The sequence below is a fragment of the Tursiops truncatus genome, chromosome 4, assembly GCF_011762595.2.
Source record: "Tursiops truncatus isolate mTurTru1 chromosome 4, mTurTru1.mat.Y, whole genome shotgun sequence".
Classification (NCBI taxonomy): Eukaryota; Metazoa; Chordata; class Mammalia; order Artiodactyla; family Delphinidae; genus Tursiops; species Tursiops truncatus.
This window is the reverse complement of record NC_047037.1, coordinates 66,480,877-66,494,976: the sequence shown is the minus strand read 5'-3', so window position 1 is coordinate 66,494,976 and position 14,100 is coordinate 66,480,877. Positions and strand designations below refer to the sequence as shown.

Sequence of the window (14,100 nt, the reverse complement as noted above, 5' to 3'; positions counted from 1 at the left end):
AGAAACGTGGCGAAGAATCAGAAGGCACATCTTTTAATGCCAGTCATGGCTGGTTTCATCAGTTCAAGGCTAGAGCCAACCATCACAATGTAAAAGTAAGCGGTGAGGCAGCAAGTGCAGATACAGTAGCTGCCCGGCAATTTCCTGAAATGCTCTGAGAATTTCCCCCCCCCCATAGGACCAATCTGTACTTTTTTATTTTTATTTTTTAAAAGACAAACTATTAAAAGTAAAATGACTGAAATCACATGAGATCAAGATACAAAGAAATTCAATGTAGAGAAAAAGACTTTGCTGGGAAACAGTCAATGGGAAACACAGGAAACATTTCACAGACGCACAAAAAGCTCACGTTGTAAACAGGATTAAGCTGCTGTAGGTTCCTCATCACATCAGGGTTTCATTTTGCTCAGCCTGAGATCTCACTCGATTTCAAACTGCCTGTGATCCACTCGGTCTAGAAAAGCTTTCCGTTCAATGAACCCCTCCTTCCCTCGATTGTGGATGGCTAGTTCTTCTCCAATGCCCTCTTCCTCCTTGAAGCTCTCCCAGTCCAGCTCGGCCTTCTCTAGTGTGCTCATCTTCTGCTTCTTGGCTCCTATTTTCCCCAAAAGGCTGCTCATATCCCTTGACCTTTTTAACCCTGACCCGGCAGGAAGTGACGGTAGAGCTGAAGGGACATTATTAGCCTGGGGATTTTTCTTTCGCATTTTGCTTGAAGAAGGATTTGGCTTCTTTAGATGTAGCATCCACTTCCTTAGTCACCCTGACTTCACCAGCAAAATCAAACACCTTGGTGATTTTAACTTTTTCTGTTTCTTTAGGTTTCTCTAGCTCTTCTGCTTTGACCAACAATTTACTTGAACTTGTCTCTTCAGCCTCCTCTCCTCTTTTAACTTGTGTACAAGGAGGCACTTTTGATTTTAGTCCTACGTCATTGAGGAAGCTGGCCCATAGTTCATCTTCCTTCTTTTTCCTCGTATCCTCTGACTCAATGCCTTTTTCTTGCTCTGCAGCTACATCTTCCTCCTCACTACTTCTTCCTCCAGATTCCTCGCTGGCATCCTTCTCGTCCTTTTCTAATGAGAGGCCACCTTGCTTTCTCTTCCTGGCCAGAATGCTCTGAGCCTTTCTTTTTCTCCCTTTGGTTTTCTGTGTCTTCTCTTCACCATCCACTTCATCTTCCTTCACTAATTCATTTACATCATCTTCACTATACTCTCCACCCGATGACACGTAGTCCTCGTCCTCCTCCGAGGTGGAGAAATCTTCAGAGTCGAATTCCTCCATGTCGCTAAGGCGTGGGGCGGACAGAGCCGCAGCAGCTACCCCCAAAGGCAAAGCTCTAGGGAGAAACCAGAGACAGGGATGCGGCAGGGTCGGCGGCAGCTGGGGCAGCCCCCGCAGCGTGCTCTGAGAAATTATTGATGAAGGCGCGTATTTACCCGAGCAGATTTTTAATGTAGATGAGACAGGACTGTACTGGAAGAGGATGTCAGACCAAAGTTACATCAGTAAGGAGGAAAAGTTGATGCCAGGCTATAAAGCAGCAAAGGTAGGCTAACTGTGGTTTGGTGGCAATGTTTCCGGTGATACGAAGCTGAAGCCGCATCTTAGATTATCATTCAGAGAACCCAAGAGCCCTTCAAAACATAGCCAAGGGCTCTCTCCCAGTTGTGTGGAAGAGTAACCCCAAAGTCTGGGTTACACAGGCGGTTTTCCAGGACTGGTTTTTCCACCAATTTATCCAGGAGGTGGAGAAATATTGCTTGGAGAAGGACATCCCATTCAACATTCTCTTGCTGCTCGACAGTGCTCCAGGCCACCCCCATTCACGGACGACTTTCATCCCAACATCAAAGTAGTGCATCTGCCACCAAATACTATGTTGCTTATCCAAATTATGGACCAGGGAGTTATAGCAACTTTCAAAAAATATTATTTACATCACATTTCTTGTCAGGCATCAAAGGTGAGTGATGAATTGGGAACAACCTTGTGACAATTTTGGAAGGACTATAGCATCTACAAAGCCATAAAAAACATTGACTTTGCTTGGCATGAGGTTACAGCCATCACCATGAACGGAGTTTGGAAGAAGCTTTGCTTGCAGTTTATTCACGGTTTTCATGGATTTGAGAAGGTGGATGAGGAGTCCAAAGAGGTCTTCAGCAACTTAGTGACCCTCAGTGAGAAACTGGAGCTAGATCTTCAAGAGGACGATTTCACTGAACTCCTTGCTGTGCAACACGAGGAGCTTACTAATGAAGGCCTGATGGAATTGGAGGCCCAGAGAAAGGACGAAGAGAGACAAGAGGAAGAAGAAGTAACTGAAGAACCGAAGAGATTCACAATGCAGGAAATGGCAAGGGGATTGTTTTTATCTGAGGAGGCACTGTTAGTTTTTGAGGCACAGGACCCGAAACATAAAATGGTACATGAAGGTTGCAGCAGCCGTTCAGAACACAATCCAGTGCTACTGTGTCATCTATGATGAATAAAAGAGAGCTACTACCCAGACATCACTGGATCATGTTTTCAAGAGGGAAGATAGAATTGAATCCAGCAAGGAACCAGAACCTGTGCCATCAATGTCAGGCGTGAGTGAATTTGCAGCTTGCCCTCCATCTCCTATTGCTGACGGTCCTTCAGCTCTACCATCTCCCACCTCCTCTCCCTCCTCCAGTCAGTAGCTCTTCTTGCCTGTTCACTCGATGCCAGCCCCTGTATGCCAGCTATTGTGCTGTACTACTGTACTTTTCAAGGTACTGTACTGTAAGATTAAAAGTGTTTTCATTATTTTGTGAGTTTTTTAATGTATTATTTGTGTGAAAAGTATTAGAAACCTATTATAGTACAATAATATATAGCCAATTGTTTTAGTTGGGTACCTAGGCTAAATTTGTTGGACCCACTAACAAATTGGACTTATGAATGCCCTCTTGGAATGGAACTTGTTCATATGTAGGGGACTTACTGTATTTTCTACATTTTCACATTTTTGTTTGTGTCTGGAGGAGAAAGGGGTAATTTAGTTATTCAATTCTCAATGCTTTGCCAGAATAAAAATTTGGGCTAAAATTATATAATCATACACAATTTTAATATATTTTCACATATATATTATATATAATAAGCAATAAAGTATCCAGCATGTTTACTTATGAAGTCTATATACATATTATAGACATTAGTCATTACTCCACTATACTTATATGAAAATTTAGAGTTAGCAATTTATATGCGCATTAAACTCATCAAATGCTAATGACAGCTTAAATAATATTTAATAGGCATGTCTTTGTAATTCTTTTAATAGTAGCAGTGAATATGATTAAGGTAATTAAATATTGCCCCTGGGAAGTGAATGCCTAAAAATCCACGTATGGCGTTTTGAAGACTTTAAGAAATTAATCAGAGATGTTTGGGTAATGCAGCAATTTCTTTGAAGACATATATTTAGTTAAAGAAATTAAGCAATTCTGTACTTTATAACTTTAGAGTGATGGCTATTCCTTATTTTGTGCCTTCAAAGTCTTTTGCTTATAACTCTAGTATAACATTTACTTTGTTTTGCCTTTTATAATAACTACCAAAATAAGAATGAGTCTCCATTAAGACCACAGGTCTTACAGGGTAAGAGTAAATGTATTTGAAGTAGTAACACAATCATTGTTTAATGAATTCATAAGATATCGTACGTAATTTTATTTATCTCAGGATGTTAGGATATTTCAATCCTTAAATTTTAGTGCTTACATATCTCTCAAATTTACCCCCAATATGCTATCTCCATGGATATTGACATTTAAACATTTTCAATTATTTTCTAGATTATTACAATAACCCGCTAAATAATCTCTCTGCAGTTAGACTTGCCTTTCTTATATTCTCTTCTACACTGCTGCCAAATTGATCTTTCTAAATGTTAATCTGACCAGATCACTCCCTGCTTGTCCCTACTTTATTAGTCAGGACTGTGATGGGAAATCAGTGTCACACACAAATGGGGCAATGGAGAAGATTTAAATGAAGGGACTGTCTTTAAAGATATGAGCAAGGTCAAAGGAATGGTAAAGACCTTGGGACTCTCAACAAGAGAAAGACACTACCACAAGGCATTCTAAAAGGGAAAAGGGAGAGGGCCTTTACCAAAACCAGGCAAGAGATCTGTAGCTACAGGAAATGACCTCCAGATGAGTTTGTGGCCCTAGGTTGAGGAAAGCAGTTATTGCCTCACCCAATTGATTTGGATCAGGTAACCTAGAAGTAGAGCATAAGACAGGTAGTCTTGTGCAAGTGATCTTTGAGGAAGTTGTGAGGTGAAATCTGTAAGGGAGTAAGGAGAGTGAGAAAAGGCAAAAGATGAAATTAAGCAAAAATGTGATTTCAGGAGAGGTTTACGTTCAATCTAATCCCATAGGACACTTCAGAACATAGATTGTAGCTAGAGGTTTTCTTGCCCAGAGAAAGAAGGGCTTCACTTTCTTATCTGTGCATTAGACAGTCACTGGGGACTGTCTGACCCCTGGGAGAGGAGATAGTTTAACTTCTCAGAAATCTTTGGGTGTAACAGCTTCAATCAGCCTAGGGCGATCCTCCAGAGAAATATGCCAGTTTGAGCAGTTACCAGCCAAGACCTGCAGCCGTTGGGGGATGGGTGCACCAGCCCAGTCTAAGCTCTTCCCATCTGTTCTCGGCTTCTTCAGAACTTGGGTTGGTCTAAATTTCTGGAAAAACTTGTAAAAGCATTAGTAGGGTGAATTGCAGCCTTCTTTACTTCAATTGATTTTAAATTAGTAAATGATACTTATCATCTCCTTCTCCTTCTCCTTCTAAATTCCTCTTATTCTCACCTAGAACTTCAGATGGCCTCAGTAGCTTGTTTGGTGAGATGATTCAGAATCTCATCGCTGAGAGGCTTGATACCATCATTACCATAACTTTACCAGGCAATGATTGCTGTACTTGTTCATTTATAATTAGGTTAGACATGGACGTACCAAGAAATATCCTGTAGTTAACCTAAGTACCAAACATATTCCTCCGTGCTCCTATTAAGTAACAACAACCATATCTCCTTAGGATCATCAGGTTAAAATACCCAAGTGTATACAAGTGTGCCAGTATGGTAACTCCTTTCTTTGTTTGCTGGTCAATTTGAAAAACTCTAAGTTATCAGCTGTCAGCCATGGCTTAAGTTTAGTGAGACTTTTGCAGTGTCTTTGAGTGAAAGCATCCCTCTTCTGGGAAATAGGACCTCTAGGCCCACAGGGTCTTAAGTTGAGCAAACGGAAAACACAAATTCTCTCAGTCGGGCCCTGGAGTGACTGTGAAGTGAAGTCACACCTTCCTCCATCACTTGGTTTCTGAACTCATTGAATAATATGGGACATAGCACCATATATGGCCATTGGTTTAGGATAAAGGTACTGCTTTCTGAAGGATAGTGCCCCCATTAAGGGGTATCATCTCCAAACTGATATTGCAGATGTGCCTTAAATGGGCATTTCCATGCTCTGTCAGGTCAGCAGCCTCCAAATGATTCAACATATGGTAACATCAGAGGATTTATTTGCCATGTTCCCATCATCATGCTTCTTTTGCCATTAAAAGGATCTCTTGGGGCTTCCCTGGTGGCACAGTGGTTAAGAATCCGCCTGCCAGTGCAGGGGACATGGGTTCGAGTCCTGGTCCGGGAAGATCCCACATGCCGCGGAGCAACTAAGCCCATGCGCCACAACGACTGAGCCTGCACTCTGGAGCCTGCGAGCCACAACCACTGAAGCCCGCGTGCCACAACTACTGAGGCTCTTGCTCCTAGAGCCCATGCTCCACAAAAGAGAAGCCTGCACACCGCAACAAAGACCCAACGCAGCCAAAAATAAATAAATAAATATATTAAAAAAAAAAAAGGATCTCTTGGTCTGAGGAGACAATATGTGGGATCCTATTCTATAGATCACTCTGTGAGCCCTTGCATATTATGCTGACTGAGATACTGCTGTTAAAGAAAAAAGGTAGACACGTACTTGGAATATGTGTCACTCTGCTCAAGACAAATTATTGCCCTTGTCAGGATAAGAGGGGCACAGTGTTATCAAATTACCATCAAGTGTCTGCTTGGTTTCATCGAAGTATGGTATCATATCAGAGATTCAGCATTAGAATCTGTTTCTGGATAGGATGGACATTTAGCTGGGGCATTAGCTAGATCAAATTCAGTGAGAAGGGAGCCCATGCTATTCGGTCCAGAGGTAGTCTCCATCTCTGTCATCATGGCTATTCCATTCATGAGTCTATTCAGCAAGCACAGAAGTTGGTTTATAATCTATTGGACCAGTCATCCTCCATACTTGGTTGACATATGGTAAATTCCTCTTATTTTGTGGCCATTCCCATATGTCCAGCCACATTCTACTTCCTTAGACATCCTTGTCCCTAAACTGCCAATTTTGTTCCTTGCATGCCTCCAGCCAATTAACCAAGTCATTCACCACTGCCTATGCATTCCTGTATATCTTTGTTTTGAGTCACATGTCTCTCACAAAATTGGGTGATGAATAATACTGACCAAAGCCCTCTCTACTGTTCGAATTTTCTCATCACTACTGTCTTTCAAGGCTTCCTCTGAGTGGGCTGTTCTGTAACAGCAGCCCATTTGGGGCCCAAACTAAAACACCAGGCTGAACTATTCATGGACCAAGTCTGGGTTATTTTCTTCTTCTCCTAAGCTGGTCATAAAGAATCATCCCATGAGACCATAGTTGTGAGCTGTGTGAGTGGTATGTTTTGAGACTGTGCTGGGTGACATGGAAGTCTGAGACACTTATTTTTCCAGCTCACTTATGCCCTTTGGAACTGCTTAAGGCTGATCTAAGATGTAACCCTTCCATTTTTATAAATAATTGCTGCTTGGGCTGCTAAAGTTTATGACTTGGTGGGTCTGGCAGCCGCCAGCAGTGAGCAGTTTTGGTGTCACAGCTACTTGATGTTCCTTGGCCAGATATTTATTCTGCCTGTGATTCTGACTATCAAGGAGAAGTTGGACTACTACTCCACAACGGAGGTAAGGAAAAGTATGTCTGAAATACGGGAGATCCATTAGGGCATCTCTTAGTATTAACATGCCTGTGATTAAGGTCAATGGAAAAGCACAACAACATAATCCAGGAAGAACTACCAGATCCTTTGGAAATGCAGGTTTGGGTCACACTGCCACATAAAGAACCATAACCAGCTGAGGTGTTTGCTGAAGGCAGAGGAAATACAGAATGGGTAGTAGAAGAAGTTATTTATAAATACCAGTTATGACCATGTGACTAGCATCAGAAATAATGACTATAACAATCATGAGTATTTCCTCCTAATTCGTTATGAATAAGTCTTGTGTGTATTTATACATATATTAAGCAAATAGCCTTGTTTTCTTTCCTCTCATATTTCCTTACCATATAACATAAGATTTATTGACTTCCTATCAGCATTTAAGTATTGTTAATTTTAAATCATAGTATTTAAGTTATGGGATAGCTGGAGAAGAGTAAACATCACTCAAGGATTTTACTTCCTCCTCTGGAGAAAAGATTAGTGTATTTTCAGTTGTATGCAGGATAGTTGTATCATGTAAGGTGGTATTATGACTTTGTTATTATCTTTATTTGGAGATTAATTATGGTTTAAGAAGATATGTATAGGGAAGGAGACCAGGATGGCAGAGTAGGAGGATGCAGAGTTAACCTCCTCCAACGAACACATCAGAAATACATCCACATGTGGAGCAATTCTCACTGAAACAAACTGGAGACTATCAGAAAGACTTTTACACATCCAAGGCTGTAAGAAAGATCCACATGGAGTCAGGTAGGAAGGGAAGAAAAGTGATCATGTCAGGACCTTTGCCCCTAGTAGGGGACACAGAAGAGAATGGGGATGACACAGGCTCAGAGATCCTGCCTGGGGAATGAGCAGTTTGAACCACATAGGTCAGAGACCCAGAGCCTGAGTCCCCTTATCTGGTTTGAAAACCAGTGGACTGGCATGTGGACTGTAAGAAGCCTCGACTCCACTCATGAGGAGTGCACACACACTTGATTACTCCAGAAACAGGCTGGGGGGAGCAGATTAAAACTGCCCAGGACTCTAGCTGGTTTCCTGCAACCATCCCAGCGTGCACCCCAGCCCAGGACTAGAGCCCTCTCCAACCCCTCTTGCTCCTCAGTGCAGCTCCACACTAGGGTAAAGGCTGCCACAGCTGAGGAAAGAATGCAGTTGAGGGGGACAAAGACAGTTTGGACTCAGCACAGCATCTGAGTGGGGCAAGGGCAACCATTACTGGTGCACATGAAGGCAGCAGACCAGGATTGGTCTGGAACTCTAACTGGTGTGCAGGGACCACTGCAATGCACACACTGGCCCACACCAGGTGTCCACTCCGGCCTGTCTTGCTCCAGTACTGCTCACCTCTGGGGTGAGGGTGCTGGTACTGGGAGCTGAAAGAGAACACACTTAGTGGGAACAGAAACAGCTCAGACTGGATCCTCAGGGCTTCTACTCCAGCAACTTGGGACCCAATCCCACCCCCAATAAGGTAGTGTTGACACTAAGCAGAAGAGAAGTGCTAGCTCCTACCTGGTTCTGGCTCTAGATTCTCCAGCCCCACCTTCCACCAAGGTCATAGCTGGTAGCACACCTTGGGGGAAGAAAGAAGGAAATAATAAAGATTAGAGAGAAAATAAATGAAATACAGACCCAAAAAAAAGCAATAAAAAAGATCAGTGAAACCTAGATCTAGTTTTTTGGAAAGATAAACAAAATTGGTAAGCTTTTAGCCAGGCTCATCAAGAAATAAAGAGAGCAGATGCAAATATACAGAATAAGAAATGAAAAAGTAGAAATAACAGCCAATATTAAAGAGACACATAAAGTCATAAGAGACTATGAAAAGTTATATACCAATAAATTGGACAACCTAGAAGAAATGGATAAATTTCTAGAAACATACAATCTTCCAAGACTGAACCAGGAAGAAGTAGACAATCAGAACAGACTGATCAGTAGTCGTGAAATTGAATTTAGAATTAAAAAAAAAAAATCTCCTAGCAAACCAAAGGTCAGAACCTGATGGCTTCACAGGTGTATTCTACCAAACATATAAGGAAAAGCTAATATGTCAAGCTATTCTAAAAAATTGAAGAGGACAGAATACTTGCAAATTCATTCTACAAAGCTACCATTACCCTGATACCAAAACCAGACAAAGACACTACAAAAAAAAGATCAAATTACAGGCCGATATCTCCAATGAATATAGATGTAAAAACCCTCAGAAAAATTAGCAAACAGAATTCAAAAATATATTAAAAAGATCATACACCATGATCAAGTGGGATTTATTAGGGATGCAAGGATGGTTCAATATCCACAAATCAATCAGTCATACTGATTGATGTTATCAAAAGGAAGGATAAAATTTATATGACCATTTCAATGGTCATATAGTGGCAAAAAAAATCATTTGATAAAATTCTACATCCATTCATGACAAAAACTCTAGTCAAAATGGGTATAGAGAGAACATATCTCAACATAATAAAGGGCATTTATGACAAATCCACCATTAACATCATATAGTTAGTGAAAAGCTGTGTTTTTCCTCTAAAATCAGGAACAAGACAAGGATGCCCATTCTTGTCACTTCCATTAACATAGTACTGAAAGTCCTAGCCACAGCAATTAGATAAGAAAAGGAAATAAAATGCATCCAAAATGGAAGGGAAGAAGTAATACTGTCACTATTTGTAGATAATATAATACTCTGTATAGAAAACCCTAAAGTCTCCACCAAAAAACTATTAGAACTAATAAATGAATTCAGTAAAATTGTAGGATACAAAATTAATATATGCAAATCTGTTGCTTTTCTATATACTAACAATGAACTACCAGAAAAAGAAGAAATAAAACAATCCTGTTTAAAATTGCATCAAAAAGAATAAAATAACTAGAAAGAAACTTAACCAAGGAGGTGAAAGACCTATACTCTGAAAACTATAAAACAGTGATGAAGGAAATTGAAGATGATACAAATCGAAAGATATTCTGTGCTCTTGGATTAGAAGAATTAATACTGATAAAATGTCCATACTACCCAAAGCAAACTACATATTTAATGCAATCCCTATCAAAATATCCATGACACTTCACAGAACTAGAACAAATAATCTTAAAATTTATATGGAACCACAAAAGACCCCAAATCACCAAAGCTATCTTAAGAAAAAAAGAACAAAGCTGAAGGTATCATACACCCTGATTTCAGACTATACTGCAAATCTACAGTAATCAAAACAGTATGGTACTGGCACAAAAACCGACACATAGATCAATGGAACAGAATAGAGAGTCCAGAAATAAACACATGCACTTATGGTCAATTAATCTATGGCAAAAGAGGCAAGAATATACAATGGGAAAAGACAGTGTCTTCAATAAGAAGTGCTGGGAAATCTGGACAGCCACATGTAAAAGAATGTAATTAGAATATTTTCTCACACCACATACAAAAGTAAAATCAAAATGGTTTAAAGATCTAAATGTAAGACTATAAATCATAAAACTCCTAGAAGAAAACATAGGCAGAACACTCTTTGACATAAATCATAGCAATGCTTTTTTATCTGTTCCTAAGGCAAACGAAAAAAAGGAAAAATAAACAAATGGGAGCTAATTAAACTTAAAAGTTTTTGCACAGTGAAGAAAATCATCAGCAAAATGAAAAGAAAACCTACTAAATGGAGAAAATATTTGCAAATGATATAACTGATAAAAGATTAGTATCCAAAATATATAAACAGCTCATACAACTTAATATGAAAAAAACAAACAACTCAATTTAAAAATGGGGAAAAATACCTGAAAAGACATTTTTTCCAAAGAAGACATACAGATGGTCAACATGAACAGGAAAAAATGCTCAACATTGCTAATCATCAGAGAAATGCAAATCAAAACCACAGTGAGACATCACATCACACTTTTCAGAATGGCTCTCATCAGAAAGACTACAAATTACAAATGTTGGTGAGGATATGAAGAAAAGGAAACCCTTGTACACTGTTGATGGGAATGTATATTGGTGCAGTCACTATGGAAAACAGAATGGAGATTCCTCAAAAAACTAAAAATAAGGGGCTTCCCTGGTGGTGTAGTGGTTGAGAGTCCGCCTGCCGATGCAGGGGACACGGGTTCGCGCCCCGGTCTGGGAAGATCCCACATGCCGCAGAGCGGCTGGGCCCGTGAGCCATGGACGCTGAGCCTGCGCGTCTGGAGCCTGTGCTCCGCAACGGGAGAGGCCACAACAGTGAGAGGCCCGCGTACCACAAACAAAACAAAACAAAACAAAAAAAACTAAAAATAAAACTACCATATAACCCGGCAATTCCACTTCTGGGTATGTACACCAAGAAGACAGAAACACTAAGTCGAAGCACCTCATAACAGCACTATTTGCAATAGCCAAGATATAGAAACAACCTAAGGTCCATCAACAGATGAATGGATAAAGAAGTTGTGGTATATTTACATATATCACAATGGAATATATATATACAAATGGAATATTACCCACACAAAAAAATGAAATTTTGCCAATTTCAACAACATGGATGGACCTGGAGGGTATTATGCTTAGTGAAGTAAGTCAGATAGAGAAAGATAAATACTGTATCTTTTATATGTAATATCTAAAAAAAAAAAAAAGCATATGAATGAATATAACAAAAGAGAAACAAACTCACAGATATAGAGAACAATGTAGTGGTTACCAGTGGGGAGAGGGAAAGAGGGAGGGGCAAGTTAGGGGCAGGGGATTAGGAGGTACAAACTACCATGTGTAAAATAAATAAGCTATAAAGTATATTGTGCAGAACAGAGAATATAGCCAATATTTTGTAATAACTTTAAATGGAGTATAATCTAAAAAAACATTGGATCACCATGTACACCAGAAATTAATATAATATTTAAGTAAACTATTCTTCTATAAAAATATAAAATAAAATTAAACATATGTTTAGATGCCAAGTTGACAAAAAGCAGACTTGTGATGGTTAATTTTATGTGTCAACTTGACTGGGCTAAGATATGCCCAGATATCTGTAAAACATTATTTTTGTGTGTGTCTGTGAGGGTGTCTCTGAAGAAATTAGCATTTGAATGAGTAAATTGAGTAAAGAAGATCTCCCTCACCAATGCAGGTTGGCATCACCCAAAGCACTTAGGGCCTAAATAGCACAGAAAGGCAAAAGAAGGGTACATTTGCTTTCTGCCTGAGCTAAGATATCCATCTTCTTCTGTCCTCAGACACTGGTGCTCCTAGTTTTCTGGTCTTTGGCATTGGACTGAATTATACTACAAGGTTTTCTGGGTCTCCAGCTTGCAGATGGCAGATTGGAGGACTTCTTAGCCTCCATAATCAAGGCCAAGTCCTATCATAGACACACATGTATATATAATTTTATCTGTATTTATAAAATATATTTTGTGTATTATTGGTCTGTTTCTCTAGAGAACCTGAACTAATACACCATGCCGAGTAGCGTTCCAGCAGTTGCATTTTTTTTTAATAAATTTATTTATTTATTTATTTTTGGCTGTTTTGAGTCTTCGTTTCTGTGTGAGGGCTTTCTCTAGTTGCGGTGAGCGGGGGTCACTCTTCATCGCGGTGCGCGGGCCTCTCACTATCGCGACCTCTCTTGTTGAGGAGCACAGGCTCCGGACGCGCAGGCTCAGCAGCCATGGCTCACGGGCCTAGTTGCTCCGCGGCCTGTAGGATCTTCCCAGACCAGGGCTCGAACCCGTGTCCCCTGTATTGGCAGGCAGATTCTCAACCATTGCGCCACCAGGGAAGCCTCCAGCAGCTGCATTTTGAATGATGTTCTCTGCAGCAGATGGCATGCTCTTGCTCCAAAATCTCAGTTGCCTGTTTGAAACTCTTCTGTTGGGGCTTGTGAGAGACTCCATGAATATCTTCATCTCCTACAAATAACTCATGCACCATTATAGGATCTTCTGGGTTACATGATCCAAGTGGTAGGACTACTTGTACTATGGCCTCCGCATGTCCTTTCTTGCCCAGGGTCCCTACTGAAGCCTGGAAGCTTTCCACACCACTTGCTAAATCATTCAGTGCAGTGTGATGTTTGCTCCACATTGCTTCTTATTTAATGGTAGAATGCACAAGGTAAAATATTTTCCCCTTTACCTTGGACCAGTGCCCCAGACCATTGACTCCCTAAAAGGGTCACAGATGTGACAAGCCACTGGATCTCTGTATGGCTTATCTTTCCTACTCTCTGAAGCTTGTGTGTCTTATCATGGCATCCAGAGTCACCTAGGCTGTGAATTCAGCTTTCTCTGAAGTTCTGCTATTCTCAATATCAAGTCCTTTGCCTATTCAGCAGCTCAGTAGGCCTTTCAGTTGCAGGTGATAAGGATCTCTCTAAAGACTGCCAAGGAAGTCCTCTGACTTTCACACTTACCTTTAATAGATGATAAGTTATTTTCTCTCCAGAATGCACCAGGAGGCACTCACCAGTAGTCACCCAATTCCATATCCCTTAATTTTATTATTTTCTCTCTATCTCTCAAATGTCAGAGACCCTGCAAAAGCTAGTCCACTTCCATCATCTTAGCAATTGTACTACTATGACATCCAAGAAACTATCAACACACTGCTTGTCATTAGGGACAGGGTCTTCATTGCCATTCAGCTGGTATATGATCCAACTCCAGAATTACATCTTTAGAGTTTGCTTTATAGGACCATTTCTGGTACGAATTGTCTTAAATCGGGTTCTCTAGAAGCAGAATCTGAGGCAGAGAATCTAAAACAAGTGATTTATTCGGGGAATGGTCTCTCAGGATAAACCTATAAAGAGGGGAGGAAAAGAGGACAGGGCAAAGTAGAAGCTAGACAAAGATACGGTTTCAAGAGAAATTCATCCTCAACCTGAACCCATGAAGAGCTCTGAACTCTCAATTGTTTATAGATGTTGCACCTCTTATATCCAAGGATGCTGGGTTGTTATATCCTTATAT

The 14,100-nt window shown here is 40.4% G+C and overlaps 1 protein-coding gene across 1 annotated transcript; it reads right to left on the bottom strand.

Annotated features, from left to right (window-relative positions):
• Positions 1–300: 300 nt before the first annotated feature.
• LOC101336063 (craniofacial development protein 1-like) lies at positions 301–1,290 on the bottom strand. The gene is given in 2 exon segments (XM_033856353.2): positions 301–695; positions 697–1,290. Coding segments are annotated over 2 exon segments (897 nt in total). The 3' UTR covers positions 301–392.
• Between the last annotated feature and the right edge of the window lie 12,810 nt (positions 1,291–14,100).